Source organism: Chanos chanos, chromosome 2, assembly GCF_902362185.1.
Source record: "Chanos chanos chromosome 2, fChaCha1.1, whole genome shotgun sequence".
NCBI lineage: Eukaryota > Metazoa > Chordata > Actinopteri > Gonorynchiformes > Chanidae > Chanos > Chanos chanos.
Window position 1 is genome coordinate 55,360,780 of NC_044496.1, and position 21,981 is coordinate 55,382,760.

Here is a 21,981-nt window from a genome sequence, read left to right on the forward strand (position 1 = left end):
CCAAAAAAAAAAAAAAGTCATTTTCAAATCAGTCTTCTCTGTAAAGCCATTTATTTATCCGGTGGACGGCGTTAGAAGGCCGTATAGATTTGACACGTGAGCCAGGATTCCTGGTGTCTGTGCTCGGTTGGAGATGAGTTATCATAGGCTAGCAAGGCCATGCCCGGAAGCCCCGCGGCACAGACGAGCGTTACGGTAAGACCTGACCGGGCCGCCGCGTGTGTCTCACGTGTGTCTTCGTTTCAGGCTTGTCCGTTTGGCACAAGAGGAAGGGAGAGAAAGGTCTTAGTCAGCATTCGCGTCTGAGCCGCTAGAATTGATTCCAGTCATTTATCCATTTTCATTGCCCAGACATAGACTACTCCACACTTCCACCTCCTTAATGAGAGCAGATAGAAGGTGTCACAAACAGCCATGTGTGGAAGAGGAACAGGAGTAATAAGGAGTGCTCTATGCCACACAAGCATACTTAACACTCTAAAAGGGCAGCTGGATTTACTGGGTCAAGTAACAATGGGTTTTGGTCTCAATGGGTCTGGCTAATGTGTATTGCTTTCTGTTTAGGCTGACTCACATTCTCTGTCTCCCATTCTCACAGTCACATGCACATACACCATACACTCTCTCTCAGACACACACACACACATACGTACATACACATACCTGCAGGTGTATTCACAGACGATTACGTTAAACGATACATATATACCTTTACAGCAAAAGCAGATTCAAAACAGTGAGGCCAAAGGTCATGATTTGTACAACTGTCAGCCCCATAAAAATAATAAAGCAAACATCTCCATGACAGTCTAAGGAGACATATGCTTTATCTTGTGCAATGCTATGGTACTGTATATCTGTTGGTAACAGCATCATACAGTTAATCCTTTGAGGAGGTACTGTTCTCAGTATATAGCATGTGTTATTCGAATGTGTGTGAACCTCTGTCTGCGAGTAGTCGGTCAGTGACCCTGTGAACCAGTCTGATCCATGTCGCCACGGAAACTGTGTTGTTGCCCCACTGGCTTCCCCCCTTGCACGTTTTTATTAAAGCCCTTCATTTATGAGTGCATTACTTTATCATTCTGGTTTGGGTCCACAGAAAGGATTAAAATTCCTAAGAGTGTTATGTCTGTAAGATATGTTTACGATATATGTGTGCATAACTGTACAGTGTCCCTTGCTTTTAGGCTCCAGGGAAAGGAATTGTAACATTATTACTTAAATGTCTCAGCATTGTAACAATCGACTTTTAAAAGCATTGTAGTGTGGTTACTTTAGGTTAAATAAGTTCTGTAAAATGTTTGGAGAGAGTAAGCCCGTGAGATAGAGCTAGAGAGAGAGAGAGAGAGATTTTGATGAGTAGGCAGAAAATGACAGAGGCATCGCTTGTCTATTCCCCACATGTACGGCTGCACTGCTCTGGTATGAACAAGAGTGTCTCTCAGACCTGATTACAGCGCTCCCGGCATAACCTCCTGCTCACTTCTCCTCTCACTATTCCTCCACTGCTGTCTACGCGGCCCCTGACACCTTCACCTCCACACCACCTCCCCTGTTCAGAGACAGACAGAGAGAAGAAACAAAAGGGGGAGGTTTTGGAGAGGGTCCGCTGCAGCATTATTGATCCCGACCTTCGTTTCTGAACAAACTGCCACAAGAGCAGTCCGCGCTTTTTCTACGAGCTAACTGAAAACATTCGCCATATGTAGGTACGAGTGGATCAACTGTCTAGTGCTGTATATATGTATATGGTACATGAGCAGCAATGCCCTGCTGAGCCGCGCGCAGGCGAGCGTGAGGTGGCTTATCTCCGGGAGCACGCATGCAGTAGACCAAACCCCACGAGGGCGATCGCGGCGTATCGATTAACCGCGCAGCACACCCAGAAAAGAGGACTGCACATCGATTAACTCCTCCGGTCTCTCTCTCTCTCTCTCTCTCTCTCTCTCTCTCTCTCTCTCTCCGCGGTCCTCTCCGTCACCTAGCCAAACTCATTACATTCCTGTCCGTTTGCCCCGTGATAATAACAAAAATCCAGTTCTCTCGCCCTGCTTCTAACTAAGCCCCACAACAACACAGAGCCTAGAAAACTCTCTTACCCTTTCACAGCCTACCGCCTCATGATCGATATGCTGCATTTTAACTGCTGAGAGGAAAAAGGAAAAAAAAAAAAAAGTTTGGGCATCTCACGTGTACTTGTCTTATCTATTCTGCCAAGCTTCACAGACTGAAAGCTGAAAATGCCCTCCATTTTGGGTTCACCCATATGGCATCAGCAGCGGCGATGGCAGGTGACGCTCGGGGTCAAGATGTGAGAACAGGTCAGCTTATTCTCCACAAAACCTGATAATCAATTCACTTCACTAGGGAATGAAAGAGGAAGAAGAGGGGGGAAAAAAGAGAGACTGCGCGTGGAATAGTAAAGAAAAAGATTCTTCACGACGTGAAATAAAGATGTGAGTCAAAGTCTCCAGAGAATAAAAAAAAATAAACGAGTGGAGGAAGAATGTACCCATTCACAACAATCAGATTTAAAGTGACACAGCAATTGAAAAACGAGGCCAAATTCATTTCAGATGGCTCATATTCCATTTCTTTTTCATTTTGTTGAAGGACATAAGGGCAATCACATATTACTTAAAATATTCCTTGCCAAGAAGTAAAAAAAAGAAGAAGAAGAAGAAGAAGAGCTTTCCCCCTGTCTATCATTCTCATCTCTAGGGATTTGTCATACCTGTAACATACAGCCATTTTCTCAACTGTCAAGAAATTCTCTCACTCTATTCCATCATTCTGTGACAGCCTTCATCAAAAATTCTCATTGCTGCACGAAGGTGTATGTGTATAAAAAAAATCTAACCAAATAACTCAATTTAACAAGTTATTTCGACTTGAATCTCGGCTTTGCTCGAAACCATTTATAAGCCGTTGTATGTGAATTTAATATTCCGCTGTAGACCCCAAAATCGCTAAAAGGACACTTAAAAGTACAAACGTTCATCACGCACAAGGGCTTCGAGTTTGGATGACAGGGCGAGAAGTAGGTCACGACAGAGGTTAGTTAAGCATTACTGACTGTCACCGGTCGGACAAGGGGAGGACAGACACAAGCAGATGCTGTCACAACGCAGGAAACGTTTGAGCTGAGACATAGCCGAAGCAGTGACACACAATCGGACCGGACACCGGGGCACATGTTCCCACTGAACAATGTTATAGACTGTTCCCTTCACGCGAGCTTTTTTTTTTTTTTTTTACTTCAGGGCCTGTCATAGCAGAGAGAGAGAGAGAGAGAGAGAGAGAAAACAGAAGCAGTTTCTAAATAAAGCTTACAATTTTCAGTACTGCGAAATTCTGTCTCATTACCTTGTCTTGCTTTTCAATTCCTCAGCTCCCAGTTTTAATGAAGGGAGACATTCTGCGATGAACTCTCCTTTAATTACTATAATAATACACTGTGATAATTACGCTTTTGATTACGTTTCACAGAAGGAGGTCGCACTACTTTAGGAAATTTAGGAGATAATGACCAGATGTCCATCAAAGGTGCATAATGTAAAAAAAAAGACAGAAAGAAGAAAATCAGTCTTACCAGCAAATCTGGTATTGTGTAAACTCAGAAAGTAAGTCACAAGACCTTAATATTCAGTCATCCATCTTTAACTGCTGAGAACACATGGGAAATACAGAAGGCTTTGTGGGTGGAAATGTGAACAGATTGCTGAAAAATCATATTCATACAAACGTAGTGGATGCAAATGTCCCTTTACACAGAAGCATGATTTCGCTTTAAGTGGATTTCGCTTTAAGTGTACTTTTGTTTTGGTTCCATATAAACATGAGCCATACGTGCACTGAAATAGGTTTATGACGTTTGTGTCAATGCCTCTAAAACGAGAGAGCGAGAGAGAGAGAGAGAGAGAGACTTATTTATGTAAGTTTATGTAAGTTTACCTCTGGAATTGACAGCCTTGTGCGCGGGTTGTTTTTTTTTTTTTTTTTTTTTTAGCCAAGTGTTATATAAAAAAGTAAAATCAAATAAAAAAGGTGAAAGGTGTTCTTCTAAAACTTTGACTTCACAGTGTTTTCTACCCCTCAGGACTGTGTTCAGAAGTGAACCTTGTCTGATTCACATTTACCACTCAAATCCCTCTACCATAGTGTTTCTTTTTATTCCTCCCAGACAGTGGGCTGTCTTTCATCACTGTCGTTTCAACACACTCAGCACTTCTAACAACTATCCGCTGGGCCGTCTCATGGTCCGATAACTTTCATCTGCACAAGAGATGAAACTCAAAGTGAAATACGGCAAAAGTCTATACATACAGTCTGTCCTCTCAAAGCTGCCCTTTAAATATATGTTTGAAACCAGCAAATATTCCTTGTAGCAAGGGAATGGTAGACTGGCCTCTGTATTACATAATTAGAGCTGATTTTCCCCCTAACTTCTTTTTATTAATACATTAATGACAATCTCCAAAAGACTGCTATGGTGACTTAAACAAGGGACTGAAATATCATCATTCATCGCCTCATTAACAAAGTTAAGCTTGTTAGCAGGGGTTTGTTCATGCGTTTAACTGTCATTTTAATGACTACAGATGGGAAAGCTTTTGATAATTAAACTCAAAACGATGAGGCACCTGTTACGAATGACTACTGATGCTATGCTAGTGTTTGCGCAAACATCTCTAGAATCGACAGTCATAAATCAGGCGAGAAGGAATTTGTCACCGCTCAGTTAACATCTCTTTAATTCCACTCTTAGCATCGCTAAACCCATTATTTCAACCTTTGTGAGTTAATGCTGTTGAGTGAGATGCACACTACAGTGAAAGCACAGAATTGGCCATGAACACAGATTTCGAAATGTTCATCTAGCCAAAAACTATTACCAAAAAAATCATTCATTCTCTAAGCCGCTTATCCTAATTAGGGTTGCGGGGGTCGCTGGAGCCTGTCCCATCGCTCATTGGGCGAAAGGCGGAGAAACATTCAGGACAGGTCGAGAATCCATCGCAGAGAATTAAATAAAAATAAATACAATGGAGATATATGGTTAGATAAACTGAAACTATGACTGACGTGGAGACCATGAAGCGTATGAATAATTCTTACACACACATTTGAAAAACAGCTACACTTTTAAAGAGCCTCATTCGTAATTGCATTTTCAGCAAGGCTAAAAAACCTTGCAAGTGCAGATAAATTTGACAAGGTCCTAAGCAGCTGGATAAAACAGTGAATTTTTCACATATATTTCAAATGACTGACGACGAAATATTGACAGTTCCGTCACAAAGTACTCTACTGCCCTCTTCTGGTCAACAAGAGAAGCACATCGTGCAGTGAAAACTACGAAGTAGTGTGTTTGAAACCATGTACTCTGGACTCCGAAACCATAGGAGTTTAGTGACGAGTCCAGATGAATTGGCACGGAAGACTGGCATTGCAAACCCAGCCCAGATGTCAGTGTGGAGAACGCTATTAGCGTTTCCTCGGTTAAGTTCATTAACCTTTCAAGGAACACCTGTTTGCAACAGATTACAGTTTAGCAATCAGCTTCATGATCGCGATTCAGAGGTACCCGAAGTTCTGAGCATACAGCATGAGACAACACCCGGTAAATAAAGGAAAATACTATTTTATTTCAAAAACCAACAGGAAATTAGCACGTTTCTTTCTCCTTTAAAACAGAATTGTAACAACTGTAGGTTGGTCCATATTTCAAGGTTTCACAGATGAGAAAATTCCAATAGCAATCCACATTACAGATTTCTAAGCGCCTTAAAACGCCATTAAAATAAATGTCAGTTCATAAAATGAAATAAGGAGATGTTAGAAAAAGAGTTTCAAGATACTTAATGTTTTCTCCTCAAAAGGGCAGATGGGTGTTTTACTCTTTCCACGTAGAAAACACTGTCCCACTAGCCTAACTAGCAGATCTGAACTCATTTCATTTTTTTCTAAAGCATTAGTTTAATCTATGCAACGTCTACAATGAGGACACCATAACAGACTTGCACAGCCTGCATATAATTATACGATTTTTCACAGTACAACTTAATGCAAAGGTTAAATCAAGATCCCTGACTATGACAGCTCACACAAACACACATACATAGAAACAACATTAGAGTCATGGCATCCCATACATTACTGGGAAACAATAAGAAACGTTTTGAGCACGCGCTAATAGACGACTGTTCGCGGCGCCTGGCGCGAGACTCTGTTGGAAAGATCCAGAAATAGCCGTCTTTGGGGCAATGCCAAGGGCTTCTCTCAGTCACAGTGTTTTGATGAAGCGCTCTTTAAAACCTACTCCTGTGGAGAATACAGCACTGCACTGTTTTAGGGTCTCCTCCTCCCGACCTGTAACAGGGCTGACATGAAGGGCTTCGACCATGAGCTGAAGAGTTGAGTGTGGTGTTTTTAAATCAGGGAAAGATCTCAAAAATGTGCAGCGTTTTGGGGGCGACAGTTCGAGAAACGTCCATTTGAAGCATCAGGACTCTCTACTGAGAGTTTTGGTTTCCTGAAAAACAAAAGATTAAAAATGTAAATCTGAAATGCAGCCAGGGTCATTGCTTGAGAGAAACATTGTGAAGGCCGTGTGTTGGAGGTCTACGCTCACCCTGTCTGAGGGCAGCGGCGGCAGCAGCAGGTCGCTGGTTCTCTTTGTGGTCGTGTTTGAAAGCTTTGCTGGGGTCAAACTTGCGAGGCGCCTGACTGGACCGAAACTGGTCCAGTTCTTTTCTCTGCTTGGTGACCTGAGCCCTCAGCTTAAACACTTCCTGAATCAAGAACACACACACACACACACACGAGATAGCTGTGTCAGCAAGCTTCACTCTATTGCCACAATAATGATTACATAGATAGACAGATAGAGAGAGAGAGAACTGTAAATCAAAGCATTAGGTCAAAAACAACTGGAATGCTTTATACTGTTTCAGGGAGCAGGAAACTGTCATGTTACCGAAGTCAAGATGAAAAATGGTTTTTAATTTGTTAGAGTCGAGCTTTGGGAGATCTCAGTGAGTTTCCCATCGTGTCATAAAGTTCCCAGAGGTCGGAGGTCATTCTCCTTGTTACGTTACAGACCCAGCAGGGGGAATTCAGAGCTGTATTTAAGAGACCTTTCACACGCTGGATTGCAGTCAGCGCAGCAGTGGAATGAAGACAGGTTGGACTGATCATTTGAAAATGACAGAGCATGTAAATGAAGAACATTAAAGGGATTCAAGCACCGAGCCCCTGGAGGGGACTCCCTGAGAAACTGAAGTCATGTATTGCATGAATCAAATGAGCCTTGGAAATCAGATGATGAACTGAACTAAATGTAGTTAGCAGAGTGGCCCCCGACACTAGACACCTCCATAAAAAGACTCCAGCCAACTCACTGTTCTCCCAGGTACTGTGGAGGCAGAGGTGTCGCAAAATTGTACCCTCCACAAACAGGTTTAATTAGCGTTTGCCCAAATGTGATCCGACCCCATAACCCTTCTTTTCTTTCCTCCGTCTTACAAGCAGCATTAGAATGTGATTCCTGTTCTCTCTATTCAGCGCTGCACTCTGTGACCAGTAAACTGTGCAAACATTTCATTTCTAGCTCATTCATTTCATTTTGTTATAGTATCCCCCGTCTCTTTGTCAAGTGTAGTTGTTGAGAGCCAAGAATCAAGTTAGAAATGATATATAATATGTATGTGTGTGTGTGTGTGTGTGTGTGTGTGTGTGTGTGTGTGTGTGTATATATATATATATATATATACACACACACACACACACACACACACACACACACACACACACACATATATATACACATACACACACACACACACACACACACACACACGCACGCAGAGTATATATATTATTGTGCTGTTTTAAACATGCCAAAGGGAACATTAATGAGAACTGAACAGTGGTGGGTTGGGATTATAGCACACAGGGCTTAGAGGCCAGAAAGAAGGAACTGAGACAGACCTGATCTATAAGCACTGACCTGTTTAAGTTCAAAGTTCTCTTCTTTGAGTTTGACCACGTGTTTGATCTTCTGCCGCTGGTTCTGATGGCCCAGTAGACGGGCGTAGGCGTCCGCCAGTTTGTTCAGCTCCTCCTGCGTGGCTCCTTTCTCATTCAGCAGAGCGTTCCTCTCCATAGCAAAGCTGTCCAGCTGCTCCTGGAGGAGAGAGAGAGAGAGAGAGAAAAAGAGAGAGAGACAGAGACAAAGTCAGAGAGAACACTTAAGTTCAAAGAGTTTATACATGTCTAGTGGATGGCCCACATTTGTGACACACTAACCAAATAACGTGAGGGTAAACCTGAAACACAGTCATGTGGTATATGCACAAACGCTTAAGGCCACTGAAAAGTTGTGCGTACCTGGAAAGGTTTGACTTTGGCATAAAGTTCCTCATACAATGTCCTCCAGTGCTTTATCTCAGTATCAGGAGAGCTAAGGAGGAAACACACATCAGCTTATACAGGCCAAATAAAGAAATCAATACATCTTAATTCACTCTGTTCTGTGTCATTTCTGGCAGGGCTCCTTTGATTCTATCAAAAGACCATGTAAAATGCATCTCTGAGCATGCCGTTAACTCCGTTTTGATTTGAGATGGCAGTAGCAGAGTCAAGTTTTCCCCTGCGTAACTCCCTCCCTCACCTCCTCTGCTGTGCCTCAGCGAGCTGTCTGTGGAGGTCCACCTTCTCCTCCTCCAGGCGTGTCTGGAGCTCCTGGAGTTCGGTTTCCCACTGCTCTGCCTGTTTCTGAAAACTCCTCTTCTCCTGCTCCACCTTCTCCACCTGCCCCTGCAGATCAGCCTTCTCCCTCCCCAGCTCCTCCACCTGCTCCCGCAGCTTCTGAGCCTCCTCCGAGCGACCTTCCAGCGAGTCCCGCCTCCTCAGCTCTCGCTCCAGCTGCGCGAGGGCCCGTTGTTTCTCCTCCCTCTCCTGCTGTGCCTCCTCCTGTAAACGGCTCAGCTCAGCGCCGTGGGCCTCCGTGGCTCTCCTCAGCTCCTCGTCCCTCTGAGCTAGCTTAGTCTGCACCTCCAGCAGCATCCTGCAGAACAGAACACCCAACGCAAAAATAACATGACTCACTCACACTGCGAGACCCCGGAGAAGGCACACAGATGGATTACAATTGGCACTAACTTATTAAAACAGCAGTAAAAATTTTCATATTCACATATGTGAACTATTATGGGAATTGTTTATTGACCATAAAAAAGGAGTCTGTTTCTCGGCCATGTCTGTATTTTGTCTACATTAAAATACTGCAGCTCCCTTTTGTGACATCATATATTTCAACGGATTCTAATTTCTTTTTTTGGTACCTTAGTTAATTCTAAAATTTACTCAAAGCTGTCTCATAACCACTGCGCTCCAGCAGCCTGCCTCTCTACATTACAGACAGTTCATGTGACGCTCTGCTGAAGTAAATTACACCAGGCTGCATGTGCAACTCACTTCTCATGGTTTAACAAAGGCCTAACATTAGAGTGTGTCCACGCTGCAAGATTCAGATCTTCACAGTGATTTGACATTTGGAGCCAAATATGTCGGGAGGTACATTTAACACTGTTTGCATTTCTGGTATGTTAGTACAAATAGTTGGAGAGCGAAGATTTTTTTTTTTTTTTTAAAAAAAACGCTATAGTAGAATTGGGGAGTGGCCTGTTGTGGAGAGGCCAGTCTGTGTGTGAGGTGAGGAGTCAGTGCTGGACTGGAGTCAGTGCTGGGTAAGGGTGGGACTGGAGTCAGTGCTGGACTGGAGTCAGTGCTGGGTAAGGGTGGGACTGGAGTCAGTGCTGGACTGGAGTCAGTGCTGGACTGGAGTCAGTGCTGGGTAAGGGTGGGACTGGAGTCAGTGCTGGACTGGAGTCAGTGCTGGGTAAGGGTGGGACTGGAGTCAGTGCTGGGTAAGGGTGGGACTGGAGTCAGTGCTGGACTGGAGTCAGTGCTGGGTAAGGGTGGGACTGGAGTCAGTGCTGGACTGGAGTCAGTGCTGGACTGGAGTCAGTGCTGGGTAAGGGTGGGACTGGAGTCAGTGCTGGACTGGAGTCAGTGCTGGGTAAGGGTGGGACTGGAGTCAGTGCTGGACTGGAGTCAGTGCTGGGTAAGGGTGGGACTGGAGTCAGTGCTGGACTGGAGTCAGTGCTGGGTAAGGGTGGGACTGGAGTCAGTGCTGGGTAAGGGTGGAACTGGAGTCGGTGCTGGGTAAGGGTGGGGCTGGAGTCAGTGCTGGGTAAGGGTGGGACTGGAGTCAGTGCTGGACTGGAGTCAGTGCTGGGTAAGGGTGGGACTGGAGTCAGTGCTGGACTGGAGTCAGTGCTGGACTGGAGTCAGTGCTGGACTGGAGTCAGTGCTGGGTAAGGGTGGGACTGGAGTCAGTGCTGGACTGGAGTCAGTGCTGGGTAAGGGTGGGACTGGAGTCAGTGCTGGGTAAGGGTGCTGGACTGGAGTCAGTGCTGGGTAAGGGTGGGACTGGAGTCAGTGCTGGACTGGAGTCAGTGCTGGGTAAGGGTGGGACTGGAGTCAGTGCTGGGTAAGGGTGGGACTGGAGTCAGTTCTGGACTGGAGTCAGTGCTGGGTAAGGGTGGGACTGGAGTCAGTGCTGGGTAAGGGTGGGACTGGAGTCAGTGCTGGACTGGAGTCAGTGCTGGGTAAGGGTGGGACTGGAGTCAGTGCTGGACTGGAGTCAGTGCTGGGTAAGGGTGGGACTGGAGTCAGTGCTGGGTAAGGGTGGGACTGGAGTCAGTGCTGGACTGGAGTCAGTGCTGGGTAAGGGTGGAACTAGAGTCAGTGCTGGACTGGAGTCAGTGCTGGGTAAGGGTGGGACTGGAGTCAGTGCTGGGTAAGGGTGGGACAGGGAGTCTTCACCTGGCGTACTCCTCTCGCGCCTTCTCCTGACTCTGCTGATGGCTGGTGTGACTCTGCCTGTCCTGGTCCAGCTGTTGGGTGAGTCTGGTCACTTCCTCCTGCAGCTGCTGGATGCGGGCGTCGGCCTGATCTCCCTTTTCGCTCATAGACTGTCTGACGCTACAGGGATCACAGCAGTTTAAAAAAACACCTCTTCAACGCTTGTGTGAGAACGCATATTCACTCATTCAGCTTCAGTTCATACAACGGTCACTGAAACCACTTGCATGAGGTTTTTATTTTTGCTCATAAAACAACATGTGACTCCAGTTGCCATCCTGGATTGTGAAAGCCCTGCTGTTTTTTGAACTTATCTAAACCTGGGAAACAGGTTTGCGTACATTTCAGCCAGTCAGAGACCACAGTGGTTGGTTAACATGAAAAGCAGTAGGACTTGATTTGGGAAAACCTTCTCTCAGTATATACTATATGTAATACCATAATTAAGTCAGTATGGTGAGAGAGAACACCCACTACAGCCTTAATCCAACAAACATGTGAACGCGGCAGTCACCTCTCCAGCTCAGTGGCCAAGTCTCCAATCTTCCCCAGCGAGCAGCTGTACTCCTCCTTCAAGTTCTTCATTGCTACTGAATGCGCCTCCTCCAAACTCCGCATCTCGGCGCTCCTCCTACCGGCACGACAACCCACAAACAAAAAGCCAAAATGAGCGACAGCTGAGACAGGATACACTATGAAACACACGTGCAGTTTCGGCTCTGCCAACTTAAAGCCGTGACGGTCGTGGCGGTGACACAGACCCTTCCAGAAGAGCGCGGACGTCGGCGAGCTCTTTCTCAAGCTCCTGGTTCTTCTGCTGGAGGCGCTGGATGGCCTCTTCGCTGTGCTGCTCCTGCGCCTCCAGCTCTGACAACTCCTCCAGTGCCTCCTCCAGCTCTCCTTCCAGCTGCTTTCTCTCGGCCTCTGTATCATCGCGCATGTGCTCCAGCAAGCTCTCCAGGGATGTAGCATGAGCCTACAGAGAGAGAGACAGAGAGAGAGAGAAAGAGAGACAGAGAGAGAGAAATGGACAGGAGTTTTAAGGACCTTTTTGTAGACTGTTATCACATGGTAGATGTGGAAAATGCACTTCACTTTAAACATTTACAAATTAACATTCTCTTCAAATCATGGCATATGTAACTGGCTGTATATACACTTAGAGTCTAAGACAGATCCAGTGGTGAAGTTGCGGGGGGGGAGTCATATTGTATAGACCAGATTTAATGTGTCACCTTCTCTTTCTCTAATTGCTCAGTCAGAGATGAGTGTTCCTGTTTCAACACCTCATGAGCTTCTCTCTCAGTCTTACTGCTCTTCTCCAGGGAGGTAATCTCTGCTTTCAGCTCCTGCACCCTTCTCCAACCCTCCTCCTGAGTCCTACCTGTTCAGGAAACACACACACACACACACACACACACACAAACACTGAGCTTTAAAGCTGAAACTTCTCAAACCCGTAAGGTTCTTTTGTCTAAACTGGTCAGGACATTCCTGAGACACAGAGTCACGCTGAAATATCTTATTTCACAGAAAGGCCTTTTGGCATTCAGATCTACAAGGCAAAGAGCAAGAAGAGGAGCTTTCCAGAACTTTCTGTGTGAACCACTGGTTTATCTTACTTCGTTCTTCCTCCAGCATGACACAGCGTTCCCCGAGGAGAGCCACGCGCTGATCCAGCTCCTCCTCAGTTCTCCTCAGGACCTCCCTCACGCGAGCCACCTCCTGTTCCTGCTGCCTCACCACACTCTGGGAGTCCTGGAGCTCCTGAGTGCCACGCTCCATCTGTTTCTCAAGCTCCCTCAGCGAATTCTGAGAAGCTTCTAGATCCTTCTCACGCTGTCTCAGCTCTGTATCCCGGTCCTCCAGAACTCTCTGGGAGGCCTGGAGGTCTCGTTGACATTTCTCCAACTCTTGCTCCTTCTCCTTAAGTTTGTTCTGTGACTCTTGCAGTTCGGCAGTGCGCTGCTCCAGTTTCTGCTCCACATCACTTTACAGAGCGGGAAGAAATTAAAGAAAAAAAAAAAAGTTTAACATAGATGAAGTTCATGAGTAACAGCCAATGCTATTACCCAGACATTAGTCAAAGTAACACAACCTACAGAATGCAGCCATCACCCCAAGGTCTTGCCCACTGACTTTCTAAAAAAACAAAGTTTGAGAAATTTCTTTGATCTTAATGTCCCCGGAAGTTTAAACTGCGCTTACCTCAGTCTCTCTTGGGAATCAGAAACACGTCGCTCCATTTTAGATGCATCCTGTGCCTTCATACGCAGATCCTAGTTTACAGAACGCAAAAGTCTTATAAATCCACTTGCCCCCTTCAAACAAATCCTTACTTCCTTATTAGGGAGTCTGCTACCTGAGATTCAAAGTATTGATTAAAAAAGAAACTTTCATGGGGGGGGGGGCAACTAATTTAGCATGTGGGCAATAACGATTAATACCTGAATTTCTTCATTTGCTGTATCGAGGTAACCCTGAAGAGCCTTGATCTCCTCTCTCAGCTCCTGGATTACAGCTGAAAGAGGCAGGGCTGGTTACACACGGTGAGGTAAATTAAGAGAGACACAGATAACATCTTAAACGTAACTCTCACCATGCAGTTTGTCCACCTCATTCTCAAGTGCCTCATTTTGAGCCTTCGTCTCTTGATGTAGGTCCTCTGAGAAATCAAGGCTCATTAAAACACAATCTATACAATCTTCATGCATAAGTCTGAACCTGGACCTGTGCGTTTAAATCATCGTCCAATCACATGACTACTTTCAGAGCCAAACTTCATGAGCTCACCCAGATCTTTGTTCCTCTCCTTAAGAGCACTGAGGGTGAGCCTGGAAGCTTCCAGATCTGCCTGTAGCACCTTAACTTGACTCTCAGAGCTTATCTGGAGAAAACTTAGCTCCTATAAAGAAAGACCAAGTGCTGGTTTAAAAAAAAAGAAAGTGTACTCTATAAATCATAACAACAATACAGGAATGACAAGAATTGTTCGGTTAAGGCAAAACTAGGTCGAACATCCGGTTATAAAAATGGCATAACATAACATACAACCTTGTCTTTGGCATCCAGTTTATTTCTTGCTTCCATGAGCTCCATAGAGAGTGTGTTGATTTTCTTTTTCGTGGTATCAGCAGAGACCTGTGAAAAATGACAAGTCACAAAACTGGATTCTATGCATTATTCAAAAAAAAAAAAAAATCAGAATTGTCAAGTCTTATTGGGTCAAACTGTCTACTACACCTCCCAGTTCCTAAACAATTACTCATACTCGAGTCCAGTGATTAAGATGTGTAACTGTATGTGTATTCACACTGGACTCTTCAGCAAGGCTTAATGCAATTTATAAAACCACCAAACAGTTGTGGTATAATTTTCACATGAACAATCTCATTTGACAAAATACACATTACATTATCATCATCATTATTATTATTCCAAACCCTGAGTTATACATTCCAAAGAGATGAGCAGACTTAGAATATACAGTTTATTAACAGTTTTGTCAGTGTACTGTTACACCCCATAGAAGTTTAGAGTTATGATCTACTTTTGTTTTGAGGAACTCATTGGCCTTCTTAAGCTCAGTTAACTGCCTCTCCAAGGAGGCCACATTGGCCGCCAGCCCTGTTTTCTCCCTAACAGCGGCGAGCAGTTTCGCCTCCAGCTTTCTCAGCTCCTCCTCCAGGGCCAGGAGCCTGCGGTCCTGTTCTCCTCTCTGCTGTACCAGTGATCTAATCTGTGGAGAAGCAGTCAGGGGAAAGGCAACACGATTTAAGGCATTAGATAACAGGAGTCTAAAATGTATCCAAGCACCCACCTCAGGCAATCTAAACCTGTGGGCTGACAGAAGCTCTCCAATAAGAAAGTAAAAAAAAAGATGGGAGTTTACTGCTTGTGTAAACGTTAAATGTCACGAAGCAGGAGATACACACAGTAAAGACTTGTTTTTGGCTTTTTCGTGTTAGTAAATGTAAATGTCTCATTAAGTTAAAAACAAAACCTCTTTCTCTAGAAGCCTCTGTTGTTTCATTTGGATTGTCAATGCAGTCTTGTCCTTCTTGACGCTCGATCCATCCGTCTGAGTGACAATAAGCAAAGAGCCATGTTAAATGGGGATTATTCCATGTCAAGTCAAATACGCTTGGAAACAGTCACATGAGTTACTTACCAAACCATCAACAGACATGGTCCGACGTACCGGAGACACAAATACATCCTTTGAAGGCGATGGTGGAACTATCGCTATTGCAAGCAGGTTTGAATAAATTAAATTAAATAAATTAGTTGATTCTGGAACAAAAATGAGTTCGATTTCGACCAGTACATTTTATGGTACCACTCACATTTGGATGACTTGAAACGTTCCGCTTTGTGAAACGACGCTGCACCCTTGACGTCTCCCGCTTTCACATCATATGTACCAGGTGGAGGTGCACAACCTACGTAGACAGAAACAGGCTGTGATGAAAACTTCTTTTTTCTCAACAAACAGTATATAGTGAACGAAATTTTCATGGTGGTACCAGCCAGTCCTAGGACCGCTTCTATTCAGCTACGTTACTACGATAATCTTTGAAATTAGCTAAATGTGGAACCAAACTGCCGATCATTCCAGAGACCTTGCGTAGCAGATGCAGTACCATATCAGACCTATATAGGTTCATGTTACCGAGGTGCTCACAAAACGTCAAAATAACTATAAATTGGGGTAAATGCAACAGATTGCCACGGTAATCTATTTAATGTGTCATACAACGCACTAACAAAAAACACATAAGGTTGCTCAGAAAACCAGCCTTCCGAAATCGTGTTCATTGTCACAGTATCGCTAACGTTACTTAACTAGACAACAGAAGCACTTACCGACATGGTCATTGAATCTTTTTAATGGCGCTCTTGAAAAAGACATTGTTTGACAACAAATATCCTTTCTCGGAATGTAAATGCAGACGTTGACAGAGGAGATAAGCAACGTCTCTGGATTTTCTATGCGAAGAACTCTAAAAAACTAAAACACCATGTAAACACTGCTGTTAGGTTGGACCCGCTGGAATTTTAAAACTTGGTCACGTCCTTTCAGAGTAACAAAGCCATCCAATAAAAGCTGCCCCAGTGTGACAAACACCAAGCTTGACCAATCATTTTCAAACAGTGACATGACGTGTGACATGCAGTCACGCCTTGGGTACGCCCCACATGGTGAGACGGTTGTTAGTGTATGTAAGGTTTAGTTAGATTTATGAATCGTGGAGAGACTCACTCGTTTTGGAGAAGCTTAAGATATACGATGGTTTTACAACGATATTTTACATTAACATAAACAGCGGCACCAAAACACCGAGTTACAGCCCTTTACACATCTCTCTTGACAAATGAATTTATCCGGAACCATCGTCAAATTCAAATCTGCGATGACGCATCAACAGTGAAATATTAGGCCTATGTATTATAGTATAATATAACCGAAAAGACTGCTGTAATACCAGAACGTGTTTGAGCGGTAATATTCTTGATGCTACATGTGTTTTCAGAATTTTAGTATTTTCAGGAAATCTGTATCAGCTCGTGTCAAATGCATGAATGCAACACCCAGCATTACTTTGTGTTAAGTTGGTGATGAAGCCTGAGTGTTTATTGTAGACTACAACCCCCCCCCTCCCCCCCTCAGGCTGATCAGAGCCAATCCACTGCCTCTGCCCCCACCTTAACCCAACTCACCACACAGGACACTTCACCCCAGACACTGCACCTTGTGTATACATAGGATAGGTTAAATGCAGGGACAGTTTTTCCTCCATGGAGGAATCAATGAAGTGCTTCTACAAGCACAAGTTTACCCCACTGAATTTTTACATGGGCATTTCACTGTACTTGACAAATACTCTATACTGTACAGTGTAGATTTCATATGCACAACCACCAAGTACCTCTTGTCCCTTGGATGTTTTGCATCACTGAGCAAAAGCACGTAAACCAGTAATGTTGAGCAATAAAAGGACAATCCATGGGTACAGATTTGACAACCTAGCAGAGACTTGCGTGTTTATTGCAGTAATCATTTTAGGCTTGCTGGTACAGTTACTGCAGAGGCAGACCTGGAGAAACCCCCCCCCCCCCCCCCAATGAATCTAGAGCCAGATCACCTCTACAGAAATACCTGAATCCAAGGTTGGTGCATTTAGCCTTCAAGGTACAGGCACTTTTGCAGGGAACCTTTCAAACTGAGGAAAGAAATTTGACCACACTACTGCAGCCTCTTCGCCAAACAATTCACCAAGAGACCAAACTGATTAATGAGAATTTTATTGTCTCAGTATTTCAGAATATTAATGGTGACAAGACCTACTGTTTGACATTAGACAAACGTGACTGGACAGGTTTGGCTTCAGATAGATACTGCCTCTGGACGGGCTGGTACTGCGTCTGCTTGCCAACCTTGGCAGGCTGGTACTGCGTCTGCACAGGCTGGTACTGCGTCTGCTTGCCAACCTTGGCAGGCTGGTACTGCGTCTGCACAGGCTGGTACTGCGTCTGCTTACCAACCTTGGCAGGCTGGTACTGCGTCTGCACGGGCTGGTACTGCGTCTGGACCTGCTTGCCAACCTTGGCGGGCTGGTACTGCGTCTGGACGGGCTGGTACTGCGTCTGCTTACCAACCTTGGCGGGCTGGTACTGCGTCTGGACGGGCTGGTACTGCGTCTGCACCTGCTTGCCAACCTTGGCGGGCTGGTACTGCGTCTGGACGGGCTGGTACTGCGTCTGCTTGCCAACCTTGGCGGGCTGGTACTGCGTCTGGACGGGCTGGTACTGCGTCTGCTTGCCAACCTTGGCGGGCTGGTACTGCGTCTGGACGGGCTGGTACTGCGTCTGCTTGCCAACCTTGGCGGGCTGGTACTGCGTCTGGACGGGCTGGTACTGCGTCTGCTTGCCAACCTTGGCGGGCTGATATTGCGTCTGCACCTGCTTGCCAACCTTGGCGGGCTGGTACTGCGTCCGCACAGGCTGGTGCTGCGTCTGCACAGGCCGGCCTATGTTGGTGGGCTGGTACCGTGTCTGGACGGGCTGGCGCTGCGTCTGGACCTGCTTGCCAACCTTGGCGGGCTGGTGCTGCGTCTGGACCTGCGTGCCAGCCTTGGCGGGCTGGTTCTGCGTCTGCACTGACTTGCTCCCAGTCTCATACCGTCTCTGGACAGCTTGACCTACATGGACAGGCTCACGTTGCTTTTGGAAAGGCTTAGAAACAGAGGCTTGTTGGTAGCTCTCCTGCACAGGCCTAGAGAGGCTTTGGGAGGGATGATGGCTCTGAACTGGTTGATTGATGTGCTGGTTGGCTGCTGATTGTTGCTGGTAGTTGTCAATGGGCCTCTCTCCAGCAGAGACTGTCTGGGAGGAACTGTGGACAGGCCTCTCATATAGGTGGTCGTAGTTGTAGAGAGGATCCTCCCTAGCCGTCTGAATGTTCTGTGCCGGACTATAGATTTCTTGGCGAGGCTCAGTTTGTGAAACCAAATCATAGCCACCCTCCTCAAATGGATTTTGAGCAAAAACATTAAGAACCAGCAGCAACAGCAAGGACACTCTGTAAAAGAAACAGATCTTAGGTGTTATCAAGCACATTATTCAACCTCAGATTCATACCTGTCAAACAGGGTCATCAATTTTCACAAAAAAAAAACAAAACACACAAACCAACCTTGCAAGACAGCTGCTTGCAGGAGCCATTCTCTGATCAGCCTGAGAGTCCCACTTATCACACTGTACCAAAGCCACCTTACACCTTCCCAACAAACAGGTTGCACCTCTTTAAACACCAGCTCTGGACAACCTTCTTCTTATATGTTTAGGGAGAGCAGTCCACGAATCACAGCTCGCTTGCCCTGGGCGCCTAATTGTCATGGAAACCAGTAATTGATAATCAGAGTTAAGCGCTGTTACCTTCATTCATCGTTAGTACTCAGTTGGATGAGTTGATTGCTTTAATTTTCAATGAGGTAACAAATGTACTTTAGTTTTGGCATTGCACCTGTAGTTTAACGGGAGAAATACAGGAAGGTGATTTTAGATTCATTTCTGGTAAGAGAGACTGATATGTGAAAGAGAAAAGTGGTCATGAAAAACAGAAAAAGTATAAGGTTAGTGAAAATTAAAAATTGAGGGGATTCATAAAATTGTCTGATGCACAAGTATCATATTTAAACACAGATGGGTAACTTCAAAGCGATTCTTTTTGACATCAAAAATAAGGTTTCATGAGACAGGCCACAATCTGTGGCATCCAGAAAAGGTCACTAGTGTTGGTACTGGGGACCATCTTAGGTGGCTCATCTGAACCATTGCCTTTCACCATCTGCCTCACCAGCCAGAGAAGCGACTTATATTTTTAATTATATTTTCCTCTACCTCTTCATCCTGGGATACTTTATATATTTTTTTTATTACTTTCCTTTATCTGTACTTTCCTATATCCTGTGTTTCAGACAAACGGCATTCAGAGTGGAAGGTAAAGTGAGAATTTCATTGTACAGGAAAACTTGTTTTAATACTCGCTTTAACTTGGTTTAACATCTACAGAGAGATGAGTGTTTTGATATTTTCACTTCCATCATTATTATTTACTATTGTGTGTTCTAGACTATTTTATTCAATTTCTGACAGTTAGTCAGAAAATCACAGAAAAGTAACAGATAAGCTTTTTGTCTTTGGACGTTCATAGAGAAAAGACACCTGACATAACACGTGTACTTCATTATCCAAGATACTGCTCAGATAGAAAAACGCCACATTACAAACATGTGTTGATAGTTAATCACACAAAAAAGGTTTATTTAAAAATTTACTGTCTCCAGACAAATGCAAATCAGAAACAGTATAGTGGATGACAGAAGACAGGGAAACAACAGGAAATAATTATGTATGTATGTGTAGATATATTTATATATATTTTTATATATTTATATATATATTTATATATTTTGACAAGGGAACATAATATATCTATAAATGTTAAACAGAAAGGAAAGAGACATTGGGAAAAATAAAGCTTTATGTTAAAATGCATGTATATTTACAGTCAATTCAGCAGTTTTGCCAATGTAGTGGTGAGTGAAACACAATGAAAAGACATTTTCATATTCCCAGCCAACCCCTACCCTGGAATATTCCAGTAAAACAAACAATCTGGCCACTTTCTCTCTTTCCACAAAAACTAAACTCCTTCGGTTTGAAAAGATTTAGGGCCAAAAGGAGGTTCCATTCCATCGCTCATTTAACATGGAAGAATTTCAGTTGGAAAAAAAAAACAAACAAAAAAAACACTTTCTATACAAGCTTGTTTAAGGCTAAGGCGTGGAATGATTTTTAAAAAGTCAGACCTCAGAGATAAAACATTAAAAGTTAAAAAAAGTACATTTTTTTGTATTATAAGTTAATGTAATAGCTTTTTTTTCATAGCTGCCCAAAGCAATGAGAGAACGGTCGTGTTTGTGTTGTAGATGGTCATGTTACATTTCTGATTTAATAGAAAATTAAGATAGGACATTTCATACTGAACGTAAAGTTGAATATCTTGCCAGCAGTCATAAATCTTATTCAAACTAATTTACATTTAGGAAAAAAGGTAGAAATCCTAAGACATCATCTGTTACAGGGAAGAAAAAAAAACTATATAAAATACAAATTTCAAAATCTTCCTTGACTTACTGCATGGCTACACATGCTTTCATCTTTCAACGTTTTTCTTATACATTTTCAAGACCTTTTAAACTCTCATTTGGAGTTTGAAATCAAGGAGAAAAAAAAAAACCCTAAATGCACAGTTATAAAATCAGCACCAATTTATACATAACTTTATTTCAAATGTAGAGACTTACATCAAACACTCTACTACACTGAAGATGAGGGAAGAAAGAGAGAGAGAGAGATTGTTTTTTTTTTCTTTCCCCAGGCAGACAAAATCTACACTAAGTTTTCAGAGGACTTTGACACAGCACAGTGGCACTACTGGAGAGATTTCTCTCGATTCCTTGGCATTTTCGGGATCTCAAAGGGACAGGTAAAAACAGTTCAAATCTTTGGGTAAGCTTCAAAGAAACGCAGATGCATCCTAATCAAACTTTCTCTGTCTTCACCGATCTAGTCTGACGACGTTAGCGGTTTTGCCTCAGTGTCCTGTGGGTACCATGCGTCGTTGGCCGAATAACTTTTTTTTTTTTTTTTTCTTTTTCCTTTTGTCAAAAGTGGGTCAGAGAGGAAACTAAAAGACTAAACACAGAAGATCAGGAGGCCCATACCTGGTTGAGGTGTTAAGACAGTTGAGAGAAATAAAATGTCTCAATGCTCACTATGATAAACAATGACTTGTTTAAATTACTACTTTACACGTGATTATTTACTGTTACAAAAAGATCTATACATTTAAAGTCTTCTTTAAGTTAAAAAAATGCATTTACCCTCTCATTTTTCAGAAATAGCACAAGTCTTCTGAAGAAGTCTGAGAAAGCTTCTGTAAATGTCTTACCACAACTTATTTTCTTGTCCTCAACTTCAAAATACATTAACATATTCATAAAATGGCAACAGACAAACAAAGATTTCATAGATTTAAAAAAAAAAAAGAAACCTGTCTGCCTCTGTTTCACTTGAATAAGGAAAGCTTACCCAATGATTACAAACATTTTAGAGTTGTTGTTGTTGTTTTTTTGTTTTTTTTTCGTCCTTTTTCGACTTTAGTCAAGTCTCCCAGTGAACAAGCCTTTTATTTTTCTTGATGCCCATATTAGTCCATGGAGCTTGGGCCAGAAATATTCTCTACATGAAAATATATCTGAAATTTACATAAAAGTCTCATAAAATGTCTCCTCTCTTCTTACATCCTCCAATTATTATATTAAAACATGGGAACTCCAAGGACCTACAAAAGAAAATGTTCAACGTTCAGTATGAGTTTAGCGTCAGCAACCAAATCACACTCTCTCTCAATTAGGATTTCATTTGACAGGTTATTGGCCCAAATCAGTCTGGTTAGTTTAGTTGTAATTGCCTGTG

General features: G+C 43.6%; 1 protein-coding gene across 1 annotated transcript in view; it reads right to left on the reverse strand.

The window, feature by feature from the left end:
* Positions 1-15,847, reverse strand: part of hmmr (hyaluronan-mediated motility receptor (RHAMM)) — a 34,717-nt gene extending 18,870 nt beyond the window's left edge. The window contains exons 1-19 of the mRNA XM_030765577.1: positions 15,802-15,847; positions 15,282-15,377; positions 15,107-15,180; positions 14,939-15,016; positions 14,486-14,674; positions 13,990-14,076; positions 13,729-13,840; positions 13,535-13,600; positions 13,383-13,456; positions 13,144-13,214; positions 12,558-12,925; positions 12,171-12,319; positions 11,691-11,911; positions 11,450-11,560; positions 10,897-11,055; positions 8,678-9,073; positions 8,395-8,467; positions 8,015-8,191; positions 6,638-6,797 (exon numbers count right to left, since the gene is read on the reverse strand). Coding sequence (XP_030621437.1) covers positions 6,638-6,797; positions 8,015-8,191; positions 8,395-8,467; positions 8,678-9,073; positions 10,897-11,055; positions 11,450-11,560; positions 11,691-11,911; positions 12,171-12,319; positions 12,558-12,925; positions 13,144-13,214; positions 13,383-13,456; positions 13,535-13,600; positions 13,729-13,840; positions 13,990-14,076; positions 14,486-14,674; positions 14,939-15,016; positions 15,107-15,180; positions 15,282-15,377; positions 15,802-15,847 — 2,707 coding nt within the window. The remainder of the gene's footprint in view (positions 1-6,637; positions 6,798-8,014; positions 8,192-8,394; positions 8,468-8,677; positions 9,074-10,896; positions 11,056-11,449; positions 11,561-11,690; positions 11,912-12,170; positions 12,320-12,557; positions 12,926-13,143; positions 13,215-13,382; positions 13,457-13,534; positions 13,601-13,728; positions 13,841-13,989; positions 14,077-14,485; positions 14,675-14,938; positions 15,017-15,106; positions 15,181-15,281; positions 15,378-15,801) is intronic.
* Between the last annotated feature and the right edge of the window lie 6,134 nt (positions 15,848-21,981).